This window comes from Phocoena phocoena, chromosome 19 (assembly GCF_963924675.1).
Source record: "Phocoena phocoena chromosome 19, mPhoPho1.1, whole genome shotgun sequence".
NCBI classification, from domain to species: Eukaryota; Metazoa; Chordata; class Mammalia; order Artiodactyla; family Phocoenidae; genus Phocoena; species Phocoena phocoena.
In genome coordinates, this window is record NC_089237.1 from 6,307,144 (window position 1) to 6,329,922 (window position 22,779).

General features: G+C 51.1%; 1 protein-coding gene across 1 annotated transcript; it reads left to right on the plus strand.

Annotated features, from left to right (window-relative positions):
- The first annotated feature begins 359 nt into the window (after positions 1-359).
- On the plus strand, positions 360-20,273 carry DNAI2 (dynein axonemal intermediate chain 2). The gene is made up of 12 exons (XM_065897046.1): positions 360-542; positions 2,047-2,208; positions 3,192-3,313; positions 5,683-5,825; positions 6,861-6,974; positions 10,816-10,955; positions 12,077-12,199; positions 15,338-15,561; positions 17,035-17,170; positions 17,735-17,845; positions 18,659-18,979; positions 20,109-20,273. Exons 1-12 carry the CDS (start codon positions 360-362, stop codon positions 20,271-20,273), a joined length of 1,944 nt encoding a protein of 647 aa, XP_065753118.1.
- The last annotated feature ends 2,506 nt before the right edge of the window (positions 20,274-22,779 follow it).

Below are 22,779 nucleotides of genomic sequence, written 5' to 3' on the forward strand. Positions count from 1 at the left end.
TAAGAGCTCTGGAGTCAGGTAGACCAGCTGTACCACATGTGAGCTATGTGATCCCAGGCAAGGCATTCTGGGTATCTCCAAATATCGCATTCCTCCAAAGTAAAACGGTGATTTTATTGTCCACTTCAGAGGGCAACGGTAAGAACTGAGCAGGGTGGTGCTTAGCCTGTAGTCATCACTCCATAAATTATTTTTTCAAACACAGATGCAGCATCTGGATAAACCCGTTAGGAACCCTCCCCCCAACCAGATTGGGAACCTGGAGCTGCCCCCGGTGGTAGGGTCCGTGGGGACTGGGAAGCAGCCAGCTGGGACCCCTCACCACACCCCCTCCCTCTGTTCCCGCAGCAGCTGGTACCATGGAGATTGTGTACGTGTATGTCAAGAAGCGCAGCGAGTTCGGGAAGCAATGCAACTTCTCCGACCGCCAGGCAGAGCTGAACATCGACATACCGCCCAACCCTGAGCTGGCCAAGCAATTCGTGGAGCGGAACCCCGTGGACACGGGCATCCAGTGCTCTACTAGCATGTCGGAACACGAGGTGGGTCCCTGCCCCAGGGGCCGGGCCAGTGGAGGTGTGGTCCGGCAGGGTGGCTGGCCAAGGTCGGCAAGTGGGACTGGGTGACTCCATCCCCCTGGAAGCCAGTTAGAGTGGGCCAGTGAGGATGCTGGAAGTACGAGGGCAGACCCAGACCCAGTCCCAGACCCACCTGGGTGCCCAGGGTCAGGACAAGGCCCAGTACCAACCACTCCCTGGGCCGGGTGAATGTAAATCAAGATGTTCTCTCTCCCAGGGAATCTGGCCTCACCTCTAAGACTCTTACTAGAGTTGTTTTAGGCATTAGCTACATCTGGGAGAGGTATCTGAGGGGGCCAGGGATTCACATCTACAGGACCTGCTTAGCTTGGGAAAAGGAAAGGGTCCCATAGAAAGTGCTGGTCAGAGGTGCCTCCAAGATAAAGGAACTGAGGGCCATGTCGCTGTCCAAGCTCCCAGATTTCTCCTGGTCTGTCTGAACCAAGTGATCAGCTCCTGATTATGTCAAGAACTGCTGGGAGAAGATTAGACCGAAGGGGTTAACACAACTGTCATGTTCCCAAATTAACGGAGTGAAAATCACACTGATTTGGCCATCCACTTTGTGGATGGCTCCAATAACTCACAGTTCAAACAGACTGAGTTTCTTGCTTTCCCAGGGCAACCTACTGTCATGGGGACCAGGGTGGTTTTGTTCATGGTGTAGCCACCTAAACAAGATGGCGGCCATGAAGGCCACACCACATCGGGGTCTCCTCTGTCAGCAGCTCCACCCTGTTGAAACTTTTAGCTTTTGTAAGAACTGGCTTAAAAAGGAAAAGGAGAAGGGGAGTGACCGCTCAGCGGGTATGGCGTCTCCACTTGGGGTGATGAGAAAGTCCTGGAATTAGATAGCCATCATGATTGTGCAACATTGTGACCGTTCTTAGCGCTACTAACTTGTACATTTTAGTCAAAATGGTAGATTCTATGTCATGTGTATTTTACCACAATTTAAAAGATGGGGGAAAACTGGGAAGGAGGAAAAGAGGTAAGTTTAAGGGGTCAAACTACATCTATGCCAACCTCCCTACAACAGAGAATGGGCAAAGCAAGTCCACACTCTTGATTGTTTTTATGTTTCGATCCCTGTGACATTGTAAATGGTAGGGTGGAGAAAGCTCAGTCACGTTTTCCTTTGGGATCTCACAGAACCGACGGGTGGGCTCCCCCGGACCTTTAGGGTTGAGATCAGGTCAGAACTGGATTTTCCATAGCCACTGGCAGCATCTGCAAAGCTGCTAACTCCACAGAGGTGACACTTTTGTGGCTGCCTGTGACCACCTGAGGACCAGAAAGTTCCTTGCTGGACCTGAAAATATAGTGGCTTTGGCCAGGGGCACCTCACGGGTCCATCCCTGAGCGCTCAGAGCCCAGGGACCCGGGAGCCCTGGGACACTGGTTTGCATAAGTGGTCGGATGCTTCCACCAGGGCCAGGCGTCTTCTCACCTGTGGCTCTCTGTTTAGGTCAACACAGAGCGGTTTGAAATGGAGACCCGGGGGGTTAATCACATCGAGGGGGGCTGGCCCAAGGATGTGAACCCCCTGGAACTGGAGCAGACGATCCGCTTCCGGAAGAAGGTGGAGAAAGATGAGAACTACGTCAACACCATCATGCAGCTGGGCTCGGTAAGGCTTCCTACAGCGCCAGTGGTCAGGGCCTCAGCCATCCCTCTGCTTCCCCAGCTACGTGTCAAGTTCAGCAACTGTGGCTCCTCGGGGAAGGACAGCAGCTACGTTATGGAACCTTCTGTCTGGGAGCAGGCAGGCAGGTCCACACAGCAGACCAGAAGGTCCAAGGACTGAACGGGCTTTAAGAGGAATCTGAAAAGTGGGAAATCCTCTGGGCAAAGAGAACCCCAAGGAACCCCACCCAGGAGCTACCTGCCAGTAGGGATCATTCATTCAGTCGACACATTTGCATGGAGCTTCTAGTCTCTGCCAGGTGCAGTAGAGATTGCAAAAATGAAATTCACATATATTCTGCCCCAAAGAGTTTATAATCCATTGGAGGCCAAAAACAGATACAGAGGTATCACTGTCTAATGTAGAAAGAAAGGCTGTAAGAGAAAAGATGCTCTGCCGTTTGCCCCTTAAGGAGGGAGAGTTGATTTCCTGCTGAAGGAATCAGGGGAGTCTTCCTGGAAGAGGTGGCACTTGATCTTGAGCTTTTCCTTGTTGGACATTTGGAATAACGGGGAATGGCCTTCTGGGTGGAGGAAACAGGAGATGGATGCCATATATGGGGTGGTTACTAATTCTCTTTGCCTGGAGCAGTGGTGTTTCTTCACCTTTTTTTCATTGTTGTCCCCCAAGAAGCCTTTTTAGACATCGCCCCACCCCAATGAAAATGTAATACCGTAGGTGTACTATATATTTATGTACTGGATGTATATCTGTACTTTGTGCAAAAAAGTAATAATATTTTACCCCCAAGAACCAATTTCCACCCTTTTGGGGGGGTAGATGTTGCCCCCATTGAAAATGCATGGGCTGGAAGGATGGGAAAAGACTACTAGATATCTCTCATCCCTCCCAGACTCCATCTCAGCCCTGGTCAGGCTGAAAGGACCTCCCTTTACTGCTAAGAACTCCCGCTGTGTCCTCCTCAGATCGTGGAGCACTGCATCAAGCAGAATAATGCCATTGACATCTACCAGGAGTATTTTGATGACGAGGATACGGTGGAGGTGATGGAAGAGGCCCCTTCAGCTAAAACCGTCAATGTTTTCAGGTACCTCTATAGCCAGGCAGGTGTCTGGCCAATTTCTCTCAGCCCTATGCGTGGGTGCTTCCAAAGGTGACCCCTTGCCAGTCACTCCATGCCATGGGTACAATGCCATCTGTGATCCGAGCTTAATAAGGGACAGAGCAAAATAAAACGCCCAGCAGACAAGTGGTGCCTACCCTGAGGGCAGGCCTGGTTGGTGGAAAAGGAGGACAGAGTCTGGGGAAAGACTACAGCAAATTTGCAAAGCTGTGTACAAGTGTGGTTGATTCACACGGTGTAGACGTATCAAGTACCAAACGTCAGTGATCCGGCTGCACTGTGAGTAAAAAAGACCCTTGTCCCAAACTCTCAGGAGTGCGCCTGGAATAACCTCCAAGGACAGCAGAAATTTGACCAAAGACATCTATCCCACAGACACATGTGTGAAGCCACTGCATATTCACTGTGGCAGGGTGTGTGCTAGCCAAAGACTGGAAGGAAGCTAAACCCATCGGTAGGGGGCTGGTTCCAGCAATTCTGGTATGCCCACACTGTTGAGTACCGCGCAGCCATCAGAATGAATGAGGCAGCTCCTTATGTGCCTATAGAGAGTTTCCAAGATTTACTATGTGAAACCAAAGCAAACCAAGGGGCAGGACAGTGTGTAGAGAGCACTACTTTTTGTTTAAAATACACCTATATGCATGTGTGCATGTATGTATGCATATGTATATACATGTGTATGTATGTATGCATGTGTGTGCACGTATACATGTATCTGTATGTATATATGTGCGCGTGTGTGCGTGTGTGTGTATGCTCATATATGCAGAGAATACCTGTGATTTCAGACGTGACTAGCCTCAAATGCCAACTCTGGAGGATTCATTTTGTTTTTGTTTTGTTTTTTGTTTTTTTTTTTTTTTTTTTTTTGGCGGTACACGGGCCTCTCACTGTTGTGGCCTCTCCCGTTGCGGAGCACAGGCTCCGGACGCGCAGGCTCAGCGGCCATGGCTCACGGGCCCAGCCGCTTCGCGGCATGTGGGATCTTCCCGGACCGGGGCACGAACCCGTGTCCCCTGCATCGGTAGGCGGACTCTCAACCACTGCGCCACCAGGGAAGCCCTGGAGGATTCATTTTGCTACCGTGACCCACTGAGGGTCCTGGGAAGTGTTTCACCCAGCCCCAGCATGACCAGTAAGGAACTCGTTTCAAGTCGCATGGCTTATAAACAACAGAAATTTATCCCTTACCATTCTGGAGGCTGAAAGTCTGAGGTCAGGGTGCCAGCAAGGTCAAGTTCTGTGTCTGGTGAGGACTCACCGGCCCCCTGCAGTGAAAGCGCTGAGTCCTAACCACTGGACCTCCAGGGAATTCCCAGGACTCACTTTCTAACTCAGAGACAGCCATCTGCTTGCTGTGAACTCACAAGGCAGAAGGGGTGAGGGATCTCCGTGGACTCTCTTTTATAAGGGCACTAATCCCATTCATTAGGGCTCTACCCTCATGACCTAATCACCTCCCAAAGGCCCCACCTCCTAATACCAGCCCATTGGAGATTAGGCTTCAACATATGAAATTTGGGGGGATGCCTACAGCACACCCAAAGTTTATAGTTTACATTAGGTTTCACTCTTGGTGTCATACATTCCAAATGTATTACACAGAATACTTTCACTGTCCAAAAATCCCCTGTATTTTACCTATGTATCCCTCCCTGCCCCCAAACCCTTGCCAACGACTGATCTTTGTACCGTCTCCATGGTTTTGCCTTCCCCAGAATGTCATATAGTTGGAATCATACAACATGTAGCCTTTTCAGATTGGTTTCTTTCACTTAGCAACGTGCATTAAGTTTCCACCATGTCTTTTCATGGCTTGATAGCTCATTTCTTTTTAATGCTGAATAATAACGATGTCTGGATGTACCACAGTTTATCCATTCATCTACCGAAGGGCGTCTTGGTTGGTTCCAAGTTTTCGGAATTATGAATAAAACTGCCGTAAACCTCTGTGTGCAGGTTTTTGTGTGGACATATATTTTCAACTCAATTGGGAAAATACCAAGGAGCGTAATGGTTGAATTCTTCACCCTCCCTCATAGTTTAATATTAATGTGAATTCAAGCCTCAGGCTCGGAACTTTCAGCAAACGAAGACATCAGGCTGAAATTTAATATTTTATTTCCATTGTCTTAATTTTTATTAGTTTTTATTTATGGCTGGTGAGATCAGTTTTCCAATTAAGGGAGTCCTGTCAGCTTTGTTTTTAAAATAAATTTATCTGAGCGAATGTTTAAATATGTATGAATTCCTTTAAGAAAAACTTTAGCAAATACGAAATTTAGGGAGCCTGGGATTTCAGTCTTCTGCCCTCTCTCCCTCCCCTAAAGGGATCCCCAGGAAATTAAGCGGCCAGCCACACACATCTCCTTGCACCCCGATGGCAACAGGAAGTTGGCAGTGGCGTACTCTTGCTTGAATTTTCAACGGGCACCTGAGGGCTTGAGCAACGAATCGTACATCTGGGACCTGGGTGAGAAGCAGAGGGGTCTGGTAGCCACAGGGAAGGATGAGGGAGTGCGGCAGAGACCCGTGAAAACTCGGGGGGAGGAAGGTAGAAGCAGCGGGACTCTCGTGGGGCTGGTCTCTCACTGGGATGCCCAGGGACCCAGGAGGAAGCCACTGTCGCATCCCTTTGCTGTCCGGGTTCAGGCGCAGCAAGCGGAGCCAGATCAGAAGCAGGAACTCCCTTCATTTCCGGATCCCAGGGCATTCAAGACCAGGCTACATGGAGACCCAACTCTGGGTCCCTGAAGAGCATATCAGAAAGAGTCCCCAGCAGACTGAGAAGTGACCCAAGGGGTCCTCACAGGGACGCCGGGACTCACCTCTGTCCCACCTGTCCTGGCACGTTCCCCTGATTCATGGCCAGTAGGGGGCAGTGTGTCCACTCGGGAGCACGGACCACTGTTGACAGAAGGGCTCACTCCAAGGGCAGAGCCTGGCAGGTAGCGGGTGACTGTGGTCTCCATCCATGCTCTCAGACGTCCCTCGTTGCTGTCGTTGTGAAAATAAACGTTAGCCTTTCTTAGCAGGTGTAGGTGCCACGCACAGGACTGAGCACTTTACACTCCTGAGCAGCTCAGTGAGCTCTTAGCGCTGCCCCGTGGGCTGGACTCCATCATTACCCCTGCTGTACAGACAGGGCAGCTGGTTCACACAAGTCAGGGGAGAGTTGACTTTTTGTAAAAGCCTTAAACCTCATCTAATACCGAACCTGGAAAATGGACTAGAATGACAATCACACACACACAATCCTGATTCCCAAAAATAAAACCAGTAGAAGAGCCTCCAGGGCTAGATGCTGGCCACTGAGGACCAGAGCTTGCAGCCTGGAGAGGGGCTTCCAGGCTTCCCCCTGCCACCCCCCACCTATAAAAGGGGTTAAAGTGTTTGACCCTGTCCTTTTTTTTCCAGGTCTGGTAGAATATATATATATATATATATATATATATATATATATATATATATATATATATATAGTTGTTGTTGTTGTTTTCCTTTGTAGAAAACCCCAACAGGCCAGAAATTGTCCTAAAGCCGTCTTCTCCTCTTGTCACCTTGGAATACAACCCCAAAGATTCCCACGTGCTCCTGGCAGGCTGCTACAATGGGCAGATCGGTAAGGAGGGACCCCCACACACAGCCCGGCACTTAACCAGGAGTCAGTTCCCTGCAGGCTCTCAGGCAGCTTGGCCCCTGCTGCTGTCTGGCCAGGGCCCACCTGCCGGGCCAGGCTTGCCATGGAGGGCAAAGTGGGGTGGGGACGCCCTGCAGCTTCCAGACATCAAGGTGAGACAGGTTTTGCTGATACCTCAGCCGTGTCTTCAGTTGTAGAAGTTCAAGTGAGTCTAAAATGAGTTCAAAATAAAAAGTTAAGAAAATTATGGGCCAGGTAAAGTCAAGAAACATTTACTGTACGCCTACCCTGAGCTAGGCTAGGTTAGCTAGAGGCAAAGGGGTTATGAGACCACTGGGGAGCTCCATCTCAGGAGATGCAGTCGGGGCAACCTACACGGTAATGGGTGTGAGTAATACCAGCTATATAGAGTAAGTTGGGGGGGGAAGGAAAAAAAAAAAAAGAATTATAGAACTGCCTAAAACAAGAGGTATGAAGACCATTTACAGGGGGATCCATTCAGTTTAGAAACTGATTCTATCAAAACTTGTTTAAAACCAGCTTACCATCCTGCTTGTTCTTTCATTAATGAGTTAAATAAAACTTCATACATTAAAAAAAAAAAAACCAATGAATGGGGAAGTGTTACTCCACTTCTGTTTTTTTTGAAGAGTTTGTGAACAGTTGATAGCCATTCTTCTTTAAGTATTTGGTAGAATTCACCAATGCAGCCGTCTGGTCCGGGGATTTTTCTTATTGGTAGTTTTAAAGTTGAAAATTCAACCTCTTTATCTGTTACAGGTCTTCTCACGTTTTCTATTTCTTCTTGAATCAGTTTTGATAGTTTGTGTTTTTCTAGAATTTTTCCTTTTCATCTAGGTAATCTAATTTGTTGACACAATTGTTCATTCTCTTACAATCATTTCCTTTCTGTAAGTTGGTAGTAACATCTCCTTTGTCTTTCCTGGTTTTAGTAATTTGAGTGTTCTCTCTTTTTCCTTGGTCAGTCTAGCTAGAGGTTAGTAAACTTTGTTTTATTTTCAAAGAACCGACTTTTTATTTTATTGATTTTTCTCAGTTTTTAAACCCTCCATTTCATTTATTTCCACTCTAATCCTTATTGTGCCCTTCCTTCTGCTTGCTTTGGGTTTATTTTGCTCTTCTTTTTCTAAATTTCTTAAAGTGGAAGGTTTGATTATTGATTTGAGGTTTTTAAAAATACAGATATTTACAGTTATACATTTACCTCTAAACACGGCTTTAGCCACACCTAAGTTTTGGTATGTTGTCTTCTCATGTTCATTCATTTCAAGGTATTTTCTAATTTCCCTTTGACTTCATCTTTGACCCATGGATTATTTAGATGTATGTTGTTTAATTTCTCTATGTTTGTGAATTTTCCTGTTTTCCTTCCGTTATTGGTTTCTAGTTTTATTCTGTTATGGTAAGAAAAGATACCTTGCATGATTTCAATCTTTAAAATCTATTGAGACCCGTTTTATGGCCTAACGTGTGGTCTATCTTGGAGAATGTTCCCTGTGCGCTTGAGATGAATGTTTTCTGCTTGTTGTCATCTGGAGCCAATAAATCTCACGGACTCTGCTGGGAGGCTCTGTGTGCCTACTTGAGCACACCTTCAACACTCAGCCAGGCATAGTTGTCAACTCTGCCTTAGCCGCCGCGCCGAGCCTTAAGGTCAGCCAGAGGTGAAAGCTTAGGGCCTTCTCAGTTCTTTCCTAAGTATGTGTGCAGCCCTGGGAATGCACACAGCCATACCCATGCACGTGACCTTCTAGGTTCCAGGAGCTTTTCAAAACTCCTATGGACTTTCTCCAGCTTCTCCTTTCAAGCTTTTTGGTTAGCTTATTGTTTGCTCCACTTGTTATCCACCACTGTGGGACACTGCAAAGTTAATCAGTTGTCTGCAATCATAATTATTTTCAAAATTGTCTTCTTAAACAGACCTTTTTCACTGGGCAAGCTCCAAGTCAAGGTGAATATAGATGACCTTGCAAGTAGTGGGGGGGCGTCTTCCAGGGAACCATCAGACAGACAGGTCAAATAATGACAATTCTTGGAATAGGAGACTTTGAAAGAGCTCCAGCTCCATTCTGCTCCATCCCTTGGCTGCCAGGCTAGTGGTTTCTTACCAGGAAGGCAGAATGTTATTTTTCAAGGCTACCATAGAACCAGAGAGTATAGGATCCCAACTAGGGCACGTCAGAATGCAACAGAACTTACTGTTCTTACCAGGATTCAGCCGTTTTTCTCAGATAAACACTCTGATTTGCTGCCAGCCTTCGGCTAATTTCCAGAGTTCTGAAAAAGCTGATTCTGACCATTTTTGCCAAGGTTCTCTTGGCCTTTATGGAGGAGAGCATTCTCAGAGGTCTTCACTCTGCCGTTTTTGCTGGTGCGACACCCAGAAAACTGATGTCGGTATCCCTGATGAGCTCAGAAGAAACCTGCCCACGTGGGCCCTGAAGGTTTCTGCCTGCCCTTCACCTCTGGCCTTGAAGTAACCAAACAATTAATCCTCCTGTCTGCATCCCAGGCCAGACTCAGCCAGACATGAAAAGGGCTCCCCTTCCCTCCTGTCTTCACGAGCTCTCCTATGTTCCCCTCTCGCTCCAGGAGTAGGGGCCGGAATGGCTGGGACGCCTCTCAGCACCTCTCTGTGGCCAGGCTGCCTCGTGGCCTCCTAGCCTCCTGAGGCCTCTGATCTCCCTCTTAGACCTGCTGCCTCCTCTCCAGGGGAGCTCCTGGGTTATGAAATAGACGTGGGCTCCCATAAACCTCCTGCAAATTTATCTGGGTGCCCAGGCTCTAAAAGACTGACGCAAAGCCACTTGGCCACGATTTATTCAGAAGCCCTGCCTCGCTCATCATTCATAACCCCTTTCAGTGGTTCTTTATGCCAGCTCAGACCAGCTCAGGCTCTGGGGCTCTGCTGTCTGTAAGAAAGACATGGTGGGACCCACCCTGGAGTACTGCTTTGCCCAAGCAGAGCGAGCTTAGCTAAGAAAACCTGGTTCTGGGCCAGACGGGTCCAGCGTCAAATGCCTTGGACTTGGATTCCATAAATCAAGACTTATGGATCATGGACTTTTGTTGTTGTTTTACAAAACCAGCCTTCCTAGAAACAGCTCTGAGTAATAGGGTGGGTCCTCGCTATACACTCGTGGGAAAATGAAAACAGAATCCACTGGGACAAAATAATAGGTAAGCTTCGAGTCTTTCCTGGTAAAACAGAAGAAGCGACGTACTAATTATGAATCAGAAGAAAGGATAAATCTCCCTCTCTGTGTTTCTTTCCGATCAGATGCAGCAAAGGTACAGAAGCGAAAAGGGAATGAGTGGATGCAGCAGGAGCGATCTGCATAGATGTTTTTACTTCCCAGAGCCTTTCCCTGGGGTGGAGGTGCTCTTCTCTCTTTGCCTGGCTCACTCCAACCCGAGGCTCCTCCTCAGTCTTAGTTCCTTCTCACTTCCTCCAGGAAGCCTTCCCTGACTGCCTCCATGTGTCTCCTTCTGGAGCAATCACAGCACGGGCTGTACTTGCAGATTTCCCTTCCTGTCTCCCAGGGACTGTGGCTGGCTGAATCCCAGTGGCTTCCCCCAGTGCCCAGTGTGATGCTCAACACGTGTTAGGGGCTCAGTGGAATCAATGAAGCACGCTTTGGGGGCTGGTAGGAAACTCAGGCGGGTTTGAACTTAACTCTGCTTCTAAAAAACCACATACCTGCCAAACCAAGAGAAGCAGCATCCCTCTATCCCGTGCTCCCTGCACTAAGAAAGGAAGCCTGTGCCCCCATCACATCCCCTTCATTTTCTTCCCCGCCAGCCTGTTGGGACACCCGGAAGGGCAGCCTGGTGGCAGAGCTGTCCACCATTGAGTTCAGCCACCGAGACCCAGTTTACGGCACCATCTGGCTGCAGTCGAAGACGGGCACCGAGTGCTTCTCGGCATCCACGGATGGGCAGGTACCCACCAGCCAGGCGCTGTGGGGGGCGAGGGGGTGGGGATCAGAGCAGTTGCCCGGCCTCCCACTGAATTACCTAAGAATGTTTGCTTTTCATTCCATTTTTAAATTGAATAATAGGTAATACATGCACATGGAGCAAGATCCCAAAGGTACAAAAGGGCAGACAGTGAACGCCTTCCTCCCGCCTCTACCCTCAAGCCTCCCAGTCCCCCTCCCTGTAGGCGCCCACCCACATCAGCCTCCAGGCTCCGCGTCTGCATACGGAAGCAAGCGTGTCTGCCTTCGCTCTCTTTCTGTACACCTTGCACGTTGATCTGCACTTGACTGTCTTTTTTGTTTGTTTTTGTTTTTGTTTGCGGTACGCGGGCCTCTCACTGTTGTGGCCTCTCCCGCTGCGGAGCACAGGCTCCGGACGCGCAGGCTCAGCGGCCATGGCTCACGGGCCCGGCCGCTCCGCGGCATGTGGGATCTTCCCGGACCGGGGCACGAACCCGCGTCCCCTGCATCGGCAGGCGGACTCCCAACCACTGCGCCACCAGGGAAGCCCTGACGTTTTTCATTTAGCATGTCTTGAAGATGATTTCATATATCGTAAAGCACTGCCCCATGCCTGCTAAGGACTTAATAAATTATGGGTGTGCTGTAATTTGTTTAAGTGGATTTTAATATTTTGTAGTTACCAGAAAAGGTGGCAAAGAGTGTGTTTGTATATAGATTACCGCACACATGTGAAGTATACGTTCCTGGCGGTGAGATTTCTGGGTCAAAGCATGTGTGCATTTTGAATGTGGCTATATATTGCCCTGCTGTGAGGAGACTTTAAGAATACAGACTCCAGGGCCCACATCTGGCAATTCTCCTTCAGGAGGTCTGGGGTGAGGCCCTGGCATCTGGATTTTAGGAAGCTTGCTCAGGACGCTGATAATTAGCCAGGCTTGGGACTGTGGCCAAAAGGAGTGATTCTCAAAGTATGTTTGTCTCCTCGGGTTGCTGGTAGTCTCTGTCAGACACCCCTTTGGCCTCAGTGACTGGCCCCAAAAAGGGGGAGGGGGTAGAGAAGGCAGAAGTCAGGAGAATTGAGGGACCTCAGGCCTCAGAGTTGGCCCCTCCTCCCATCAGGTCATGTGGTGGGACGTCCGGAAGATGAGCGAGCCCACCGAGGTCGTCATCATGGACATCACCAAAAAGGAACAGTTGGAGCATGCCTTGGGGGCCACCTCCCTGGAGTTCGAGGCTACTCTGGTGGGTGTCCCTTCCTCTCCCTTCCCTGACTTCCACTGCCAGGGCAGCCAAAGCCAAGGGCAGACCCGTGGCTACTGTGTCAGGTGGACCCTGAGGCTGCTTCTCACCTTGTGCACTGGACCATCCTCCTGTGGTCCTCCTAGACCTATGTGGTCTTTACAACCACCTTCCAGCAGGGGGCAGCAGAGCAGAGGAAGGAGGCCATTCTAATTCACTCAAGAGTCGCCATTCGGCTAGTAGTGTCCAGGCTGATCAGAAGGCAAGCTTTCTGAAAGGACAGGATTCCAGAGAGGCCCCATTCTATGAGAAGAGCCCTGTCCACAACCAACATTCAGAGGCCAGGCTCCAGCTCTGTGCCTGCCTCACGTGGGACCCTGGGCCGGTGGCTTCACTTCCGTGGGGAAAGAAGAGGTGTTGGAGAGGAAAATGAGATCAGAGGAGGCTCCTTGGCAAACCAGAGCACGGGCCTATGATGGCATTTAGTAACTGAGAAGGAACAGTAGAGAAATATCAAAGTGCTAATGTGTTTGTGTCTGAGGAGGGAAGCTTCTAGAAGCTGCAAATGAAGACTCCCTCCAAAGCAAGAAAACGACCTTTCCTGATGGCTCTTGGCCTGGCTCCCCCTTGGGATTGTCACTGGTTTGCTTCCAGGCCGTGTGACATCATTCCCAGGCCCTTAGGAGGTGGAGGTGTGCTGGCCTCACCCCTGCCCTGGGAGTCCCCCCCACCCACCCCCCCAGGCTGGGGGATCAATGTGGTGGATGAGGTGGAAGACAGGTTGACTGACCCCCTCAGCCCTGGGCATGGAGTCACAGTGGGGAGGACTCAGAAAAACATTCTGTCCTCGAATCAGAGATTTCTAGTCCAAGTGCTAGATGCAATGACCTCAGTGCCACTAGCCCTCACCTCTCCCACACTGTGTGCTGGACCCTTGTCACTGCCTTACGTGATGAGCTTGTGTGATCACCCATGACCGTCTCGTGAGGTGATGTGATTATCCCTACTTTGCAGATAAACAACTTCATCTTAGGGAGGTAAGTCACATGCTCTAGAACACGGAGATGCTGGGGCTCAAACTGAGGGCTCTGACACCCAAGGCCCAGGCTCTCCACCCCATGCCCCACCAAGGAGTCTGAGGCATGATGGGCCACTGGGACCTGGGCAGTTTATCTCCCTTACTAGCTTGCAGAAGCCCTGGAGTTGACTTTATTCCTTACTTTTCTGGGACTCTCGAGCTGTGTCTCTTTCTTTTCCTTTTTTGTTTTGTTTTGTTTGTTTAATTTTTATTGGAGTATAGTTGATTTGCAATGTTGTGTTAGTTTCTGCTCTACGGCAAAGTGAATCAGTTATACATAATACATATGTCTACTCTTTTTTAGATTCTTTTCCCATGTATGTCATTACAGAGCATTGAGTAGAGCTCCCCGTGCTACACAGAAGGTCCTTGTTATCCATTTTGTATATAGTAGTGTGTATACATTAATCCCAAACTCCTAATTTATCACTTCCCCACACCTTTCCTCCTTGGTAACCATAAGTTTCATTTCGATATCTGTGAGTCTGTTTCTGTTTATAAATAGGTTCATTTGGGGTTTTTTTTGTTCTGCTTTGTTCTTTAAATATTTATTTATTTAGGCTACACCGGGTCTTAGTTGCGGCAGGTGGGATCTTTAGTTGCAGCATGCGAGCTTCTTAGTTGCAGCATGAGGACTTTCAGTTGCGGCATGCACGTGGGATCTAGTTCCTGACCAGGGATGGAACCTGGGCCCCCTGCACTGTGAGTGCACAATCTCCCTAAATAGGTTCATTTGTATCATTTTTAATTAGATTCCACATATAAGTGATATCATAGAATATTTGTCCTTGTCTGACTTACTTCACTTAGTATGATCATCTCTGGGTCCATCCATGTTGCTGCAAATGGTATTATTACATTCTTTTTAACGGCTGAGTAATATTCCATCGTATATATGTATCACATCTTCTTTATCCATTCCTCTGTTGATGGGCATTCAGGTTACTTCCATGTCTTGGCTATTGTAAGTAGTGCTGTAGTAAACATTGGGGTGCATGTATCTTTTCGAATATATGCCCAGAAGTGGGATTGCTGGATCATATGGTAGTTCTATATTTAGTTTTTTAAGGAACCTCCATACTGTTCTCCACAATGATTGTACCAATTTACATTCCCACCAACAGTGTAGAAGGGTCTTCACTTTCCTTTGACCCTCCAATTTGTAGCCCAGTTGTTCCTTTTAATTGTAGTAAAAACAAAACACACATAACGTAAAATGTACCATCTTAACCATTGTTAAATATACTTACATTGTGGGCTCTCCCGAGCTTTTTCATCTTACAAAACTGACACTCTGTACCTTTTAATCAACAAACTCCCCATTTTCCCCTCCCTTCAGCCCCTTCAACTTTCTGTGTCTATGAATTTACCTCCTCCGGGTACCTCATTTTAGTGAACACTTCCTGCGTTTGTCTTTTTGTGATGAGCTTTATTCACTTAGTACAATGTCCTCAAGGTTTATCAGCATTGTAGCACGTGGCAGAACTTCCTTCCTTTCTGAGGCCAAATAATATTGCATTGTATGGGCAGAGACCACATGTCGCTCACGTGTCGATGACACTTGGGTGTTGTGAATAAAGATGCTATGGACACGGGTGTACAATGTAGACCAGTTTTGCCGGGAGTAGTAGTTGGAGGCTGGAGGGAGCTCTTCTAGATCCATGTTTTACATTATTGATTCAATCATTTACTTTATGTATAAACATTCAGGATCTTTATGGCAAAATGCTTCGTGGACACAGTGAGGCTCCACGAAGAGGGCTGGTGATGAGATTCTCCAGGGACCAGAAGAGTCGCGGGGGGGGCTTCATTATTTGTGGGGCCCTTGGGCAGGTTTAAAGAAGTGTGGGATCTGATCCAGCGCAAGAGTGGGCGCAGCTACCTAGAAGGGGGCGGGGCACAGCGCGAGCAGAGGCTTAAACCGAAGGCATTTTCAGCTCCTTTGGACCCCCAGCCGTCCTGCCGCTCCACCACGCTGACTCCGGAAAACCGCTCGCCTTGCCAGCTAAACCCCGAGCTGATGTTCCATGGAGCCTTTCGCTCACGTGTCACCCCCTCCACAGCCGACCAAGTTCATGGTGGGCACGGAGCAAGGCATCGTCATCTCCTGCAACCGCAAGGCCAAGACACCGGCTGAGAAGATCGTGTGCACCTTCTCAGGCCACCATGGCCCCATCTATGCCCTGCAGCGAAACCCGTTTTACCCGAAGAACTTCCTGACCGTCGGCGACTGGACCGCCCGCATCTGGTCAGAAGACAGCCGGGAGTCGTCCATCATGTGGACCAAGTAAGGGGGGGACGTTGGGGCGGGAGAGGGATGCAGGGGTTGGAGGGGACAGAGGGGGCCCAGCCCAACCCAGGAGTGCTCTGAGCCTCTCTGTGTCCACCCATAAAATGGAGAAAACACTTCTCCACAAACAGCCAAGCTTACGCTGGGAAGTGGCTTGACTCGGCTCCTTCACACAGGAAGGAGCACATTCACCTGTCGACGGACATTTAGGTTGTTTCCATGTTTGGCTATTGTGAATAGTGCTGCAGTGGACACGGGAGGGCAGGTATCTCTTCGAGATCCTGATTTCAATTCCTTCAGCTAAAGACCCAGAAGTGGGATTGAGGACCCTCCACACTGTTCTCCATAGCGGCTGCACCAATTTCCACTCCCACTAACAGGGCACGAGGGTTCCCTTTTCTCCACACCCTCTCCAGCTCTCATCTTTTGTTTTTCTAATAATTTCGCCATCCTCACAGCTGTGAGGTGGTATCTCATTGTGGTTTTGATTGCATTCCTCTGATGATTAGCGATGTTGAGCACCTTCTCGCATACCTGTTGGCCATCTGTATGTCTTCTTTGAAGACCCATATGTCTGGGTCCTTTGCCCATTTTTTTAACCGGGTTATTTGGTTTTCTGCTATTGAGTTGTATGAGTTCCTTATGTATTGGGGATATTAACCCCTTATCGGACATATGGCTTGCAAATATTTTCCTTAGGTTGCCTGGGCAATTTTTAAATTTATTTTTTAATTAATTAATTTATTTATTTTAAAATGTGTAATGGCATAGAGTTGATGTACAATGTTGTGTTAGTTGCCTTTTCGTTTCGTTGACTGTTTCCTTTGCTGTGCAGAAGCTTTTAAGGTTGATGTAATCCCACGTGTTTGTTTTTTGCTTTTGTTGCTCGTGCTTTTGGTGCCATACCCAAAAGGTCATCGCCAAGGCCAAAGTCAAGGAACTTTTCCACTACATTTTCTTCTCGAAGTTTTATGGTTTCAGGTCATACGTTTTAGTCTTTAATTCATTTCGAGTTCATTTTTGTCCACAGTATAAGATAAGGGTCCCATTTCATTCTTCACTGCAGAAATCGTTGAAAACCTAGGTTAACCCAAGTAGGAAGTATAACGCTCTCTTCATCTCAGTAGCATGAACTTTTCTGGGCAACTTTTCTTTCCTCCGACTCCTTTCAAGTGAGTCTCACGGCTGGGGGACTGGGCCCAAGCCTGTGACCCGGAGTTGGCTGTGGAAAACGCCAGTGACCAGCCCCTGGGAAGGACCCCACCCAAAACCCTTTATAGTGCAAACTGTGAGCTGTGGGTGGTGAGGCTGGCGTGGCTAGAAGTCGAACACAAGAAAGAACTTCCTGCCCAGCAATGAAACCCTGGAGCCGGGGCGGGGCTGGATGAGTAGGGCTGCGGCTCAGCAGGCTCTCCATCCCTCCCAACCACAGGGGTCCCTGACCGACCAGCGGCACCCGTCTCCCAACAGGTACCACATGGCTTATCTCACTGATGGTGCCTGGAGCCCGGTGAGGCCAGCGGTTTTCTTCACCACCAAGATGGATGGGACCTTGGACATCTGGGACTTTGTGTTCAAGCAATGTGACCCCACCCTCAGCCTGAAGGTCACGTGCACCTGCCTCCCCATGCACCCAGGCCCTCAGACTCTGGTGGCACAGCAGAATCACCCGAGGGGAATTAAAAAAGGAGAAAAGCAGATGCCCGGCCTTTCCTCCCGCCAGGCCTGTTCCTTCAGAAGCCAGGGCGCAGGCTCCTGGCAGCTGACCCCTTCCAGCCTGAGCTAACGTTATCCTATCAGCAAAGCCAGAGCAGAGACCTGCAGGCTAGGGCCGTGGAAAAGCACGGGGCTGGGGAAACTGCAGAATGAAAGTGGGGCTGGACTGAAGGGGGGGTGGGGGGGGCAGGCTGAGACGGAAGATGAGGCTGGGGGTGAAGGGTTTTACAGCCAGTCGTAGAGTGTGAACTTCATCCTGTGGGTTGAGGCTGGGGTCCCCCTCAATTGGGGGAGTCACCAAGGGTGTCTGAATGGGGCTGCTTGGCTAAGTCTCCCCAGGAGCCAGATAATCAGACCAACAAAGGGTGACATTGCTCCGCTCTCCTCCCTCACCCGGGTCTGCCTGACCCTCCAACAGGTGTGTGACGAGGCCCTCTTCTGCCTCCGGGTACAGGACAATGGATGTTTCATTGCCTGTGGCTCCCAGCTGGGGACAACCACGCTGCTGGAGGTCTCGAATGGGCTGTGCACCCTGCAGAGGAACGAGAAGAACATGGTTTCCTCGGTAGGTGCGGGCCCTGGGTGAGGTGCGCACCAGCTCCTGTTCTGACCTGGCCCCCTGGCCGAGCGGGCCAGTCAGGGAAGAACAGATGCCCTTTTCTGTCACCTCCTGGGAAATGGATGGATATTTGGGGGTGGATCAGGAAATGAGCCCGAGAGATGGATGTTGGGAATGTCTGAATCCACCCTGGCTTACTACACAGTAGCCAAGTGGCCCTGGGCAAGTCACTTTACCTCTCCAAGCTTCCGTTTTTTTCAGCTGCAAATCCAAGTGGTTTGACTCGGTCAGTCTGTCTAGTTTCAAACAACATACCTTTGGGGCAGCAGAACCTGTCCAAGGAAGGCTTAGCAGAATGCCTGTAGAGAAGACAGCTGGAAGGGGACCATCCTGGGGAAGGGGCCCTGGGGGCTGAGATCCATCCACCCTGGAGGCGCCTCCCCAGAACCGTGGGGCACACAGAGAAATTGAAAACCCCTGGTGCCGAGACCCTGGGAGACCCTCCTGGCTCTGCCTGAGATTGTGGTCCCACCAATGAACTCGTCCTCTGTGGGCCCAGGTCGCCATGTTGCGCAGCCCCAGAGGGTATTCTTCACGCCTGCATCCGTGTTCTTGGAATTCCTTGGAACTGAGTAACTTGGCACCCCTGCTCCCGCCTCCCAAGCCCCATATTTAGCCCCCCTTTCTTGCCATTAGGCCAGAGTACAGGCCTCTGTGTGGGCTGCTTGGAGTCGAGCAAGGAGAACCCGCCCGGTGCCCGTGCTGGGAGCCAGCGCTGCCTGCCCGCCCCTCCCACGGCCTCTTTGTCCTTGTGCACAGATATTTGAGCGTGAGACCCGGCGGGAGAAGATCATGGAGACCAGGCACCGTGAGATGCGACTGAAGGAGAAGGAGAAGGCGGAGGGCAAGGATAGCCGCCCGAGGGAAGAGAAGCCTGCCTTGAACCTGGAGCAGCTGGTCACCAAGGCCGAGGAGGAGTTCTTCGATGTTATCTTCACGGAGCTGAAGAGGAGGGAGGCGGAAGCCATGAAGGAGAAGCCCAAGCCTGTAGGGGCCTCGAGCGGGCTCGGGGCGGCGTGGCCGGGAGGGAGCCGCGGCCCCCGGGCTGCCTGCTTGCTGACCTCAGGCGACCGCGAGCAAGTGACCTCACCGGGTGGACTTTCATTTGTCCATCTGGCAAGTGGGAGGAATTACCTCCTTCCTCCAGAGGACTCCTAAGTCTCCAAACACCCTTCAGGCTCCCTGAGTGCAGGAGCCGTACCCTGGGCTGCTTGAAATCCTCTCCCCACCAAGCTGGGGACCTTGAACGTGCATGTGACCTGGGCTACGTGACCCATCAGAGAAGAGGGAGGCTGGAGACCCCGGGAGGAGGGTGCTGTGAGATCCGTGATGACCCCTCCTGGCATCAGGGGGTGGAATTTGTCCTGAGCTCAGCCAGCCATGGCCCCGGCTCCAAAGCACCTTCTAGCTGTATTGCCTGGGCCCGTCACTTCACTTCTTGGTTCCTTAATTTTCATCTGGAAACTGAGGAGATGGAGTGATAAAGGTAGTGTCACCTTCCAGGCCCTCTTAGGTACCAGGGGACGAAGAAAAAGACATGGTCTGTCTGGGCCTTTGTCTTTAGGGGCCCACAGATAAGACACTAAGATGTGAAAGAGTGAAAGCACAACACGGAAGGGAAAAGAACTAGCGAGCGTGGGCCAGCGTCTGCCCTTGTAAGCAAGATCGGCTGCCTAGTTAGGGAAGGAAGGAAAACATGGGGCCCCCAGTTCAAAAGTATTGAGAAGTTCAAGGGACTTCCCTGGCGGTCCAGTGGTTAAGACTCCGCGCTTCCACTGCAGGGGGTGCGGGTTCCATCCCTGGTCACGGAACTAAGATCCCTCAGGCCTCGTGGCCAAAATAAAAAAAGTGTTGAGAAGTTCAAGACAGTGGCAGCCGACACTAAAGCAAGCGCGGAGCCCTGGTCAGCACAGGCCGCATGGCCGCTCAGGGCACCGGCCCATGAAGCCGGCCCGTGTGTCTAGTTCTCGGGCACCGATGGAGAGACGGGGGGATGGAAGGTGGGTAAGCACAGAGCAGCCCACCGGCTCCATCCCGTGACTACTCACCATTTCTGCCTCTCTCCCACTGGGTCTAGAGACAGGCTGTGATTTCTGTGGGCGCATTTTGCATTTGGAAGTACTCGGATCTGAGCGGCTTTATTCTCACACCATCTGGTGGTACAGGTGGGGCTGAGGCGAGGCTGGAGTCCTGCCTTTCTGACCCACAGCGTGGGCTCCTCCCACCCATCGCCCCGGGCCCTCCAGCCCTCCAGCTGGTCCTGCTGACACCGTGCAGTGTGGCCACTGACTCCGTGTCTGCTGCTGGGCAGCCCCAGATGTGCTCCGCACAGCAGCGTGGACACTGGATGGAGAAGCTGATCCTCAGGGGTTAAGCTACACAGAACCTGGCCCCCTCCTTCTGCCCACCACACGCTTCCTGCCTGTCTCTGCGTCTCCGCAGTTGGCCAGACATTCTGGGGTCAGAGCGGAGAAAGCACTACTGGGTCCTCACGTGCATTATCTCTAATCCCAGCCACAGCCCTGCAGGGAATCATGTCCCCTTTACAGGGGAGGGGACCAAGGAGACTCAGGAGGAACTAGCTCGAGGTGGCCCAGGCAGCAAGCGGCAGGTGCCCGAGGCCGTGCCCACCATCCGTACCCGCAGGTGTCGAGCGCCCGCTAGGCTCTCACGGCCGTGGTGCTGGCAGCGCGGTCTCCTGGGTGCCCAGCAACCTAGGCTCAGGGGTTAACCTCCCGGGTGCAGGGAGGCCTGCCCTCCACCAACAAGTGTATACTGTCTTTCCATAGCTGAAACCACCAAGTCTGGAGACAGAAGATGAGGTGGAGGGAGAGGAACAAGGGGAGGAAGAAAGAGACCGTGAAGAGAGTCCAACCTTGGAAGGTCAGCCTTGATCGGAGCCCCGCTCACACGCGCGCCTGCATCCCACCTCTCGGCACTGCCCTGGTTTTACAAGTCGGGGTGCTGACGCCCTCCCTTAAAGGGTCTCCGGGGTAAGGGAGAGCTGGAGGAGCAAAGGGGCCCCAACCCAGCCCCCATGCCCCACAGATCCCCGGTCCCCGATGACTCCCTGAGCCCAGTCCCAAGAGACCCCCTCGGAGGGAGGGAAGGGGCAGGGTTCATCCCCGAGCTGGTCCCCTGGTCTCAGCCACACCCCAGCCAAACTCACCCAGGTCCCCCGGCCCTCCCTGTTCCCTTGGATTGAGCTTCGCAAGGGCTTTCCCGACAAGCATCTTCCTTCACAAGCTTGCAAAGCCTCCGCTGGGCTTGCCATGGCCATGGCCGGGCCTCGGGAAGGCCTGTGGGTGCGGGAAGCGGTCTCTCCTTCTCCCTTACTGACCTTCCGCACCCATACATGACTGGGGAACAGAAAGTCTGTCCACTTCTAAGACGTCTTTCCAAGCAACTCCTCTGGGGAATGTTGACCTCCAAGAGGGTGAGAGTCAGTGGATGAAACGAGCTGGGTGGTTCTTGCACACGGCGAGCTTTCTGCTGTCTTCGTTCTTGTAAAATTAAATTAATAATAATAGTGCTAATGGTTAGTGCTTGTTATGCCTCCCGCACTAAGAGCTTTTCATGTTATCTCGTGTCACTCTTTTGATAAAGTCCCCGGAAGGTTTCCGCTCTGATTATCCTTCCTCGGTAGAGGAAGAAACAGGTTCTGGGAGACACGTGGGGACTTACCCGGGTCACCGGGCTCATGAGGGGCAGGACAGGGACAGGAGCCCAGGCAGCTCACTCCTGACACTGTGCAGGGCCCGAGGGGGCTCCAGCATGGGCAGTGGGATGCCCTGAAACCACAGCAAAGCAGAGCGTTTGGTGACCAGAAACGTTGGTAGGGCAAGAGGGCAATTCAGAGGCAGCTTTGCACCAGGAGAAATCCCTGACCGCCGTTCATTCTGTGGGTGTCAGGTGACCCCGACAGTGCTCTTTATTTTTTTATTTTTTTTTCTTTTTTGCGGTACACGGGCCTCTCACCGTTGTGGCCTCCCCCCCTGCGGAGCACAGGCTCCTGACGCGCAGGCTCAGTGGCCATGGCTCATGGACCCAGCCACTCCGCGGCATGTGGGATCTTCCCAGACCGGGGCACGAACCCATGTCCCCTGCATCGGCAGGCAGACTCTCAACCACTGCGCCACCAGGGAAGCCCTGCTCTTTATTTTTAAATATTTATTTATTTATGTATTTATTTAGGCTGCTCAGGGTCTTACTTGCGGCTTGCAGACTTCCTAGCTGTGGCATGTGTACCCTTAGTTGCGGCACACATGCAGGATCTAGTCCCCTGACCAGGGATCAAACCCGGGCCCCCTGCATTGAGAGTGCAGAGTCTTACCCACTGGACCACCAGGGAGGTCATGAAAGCGCTCTTTAAAAAATAAAAAATGGGGCTTCCCTGGTGGCGCAGTGGTTGAGAGTCCGCCTGCCGATGCAGGGGACACGCGTTCATGCCCCGGTCCGGGAGGATCCCACGTGCCGCGGAGCGGCTGGGCCCGTGGGCCATGGCCGCTGAGCCTGCGCGTCCGGAGCCTGTGCTCCGCAGCGGGAGAGGCCACAGCAGTGAGGCCCGCGTACCGCAAAAAACAAAAAAGAAAAAGACTGTGTTAAGAATCTTACCGCGGAAGGACACAGGGTCAGCCACCCCGTGTTCCCAAAGGGAAAAAAAATCCACTTGCCACTGTGGCTAGACCTTGATAAAACAATCATCGCAGGGCACACTGACTGAGCACTTGATCTTTGCATTAACCCCGGAAGGAGTGATATCACCGCCTACAATCCCTGAGTCACGATGTGCCAGGCAAGACACAGAGAGAGGGAGGGAATTGGCCAAGTCTCATGGGAGCAAATGGCACAGCTGGGACTTCAGCCCACGTCTGGCCTCA

What these genes read in the sequence shown, in the direction of transcription:
- DNAI2 (XM_065897046.1), top strand. Translation starts at nt 360, where the DNA reads ATGGAGATTGTGTACGTGTATGTCAAGAAGCGCAGCGAGTTCGGGAAG. An exon ending in ATCGTACATCTGGGACCTGG is followed by an intron (nt 5,826 to 6,860) that starts GTGAGAAGCAGA and finishes TTTCCTTTGTAG; the next exon opens with AAAACCCCAACAGGCCAGAA. An exon ending in AGAAGAACATGGTTTCCTCG is followed by an intron (nt 17,846 to 18,658) that starts GTAGGTGCGGGC and finishes CCTTGTGCACAG; the next exon opens with ATATTTGAGCGTGAGACCCG.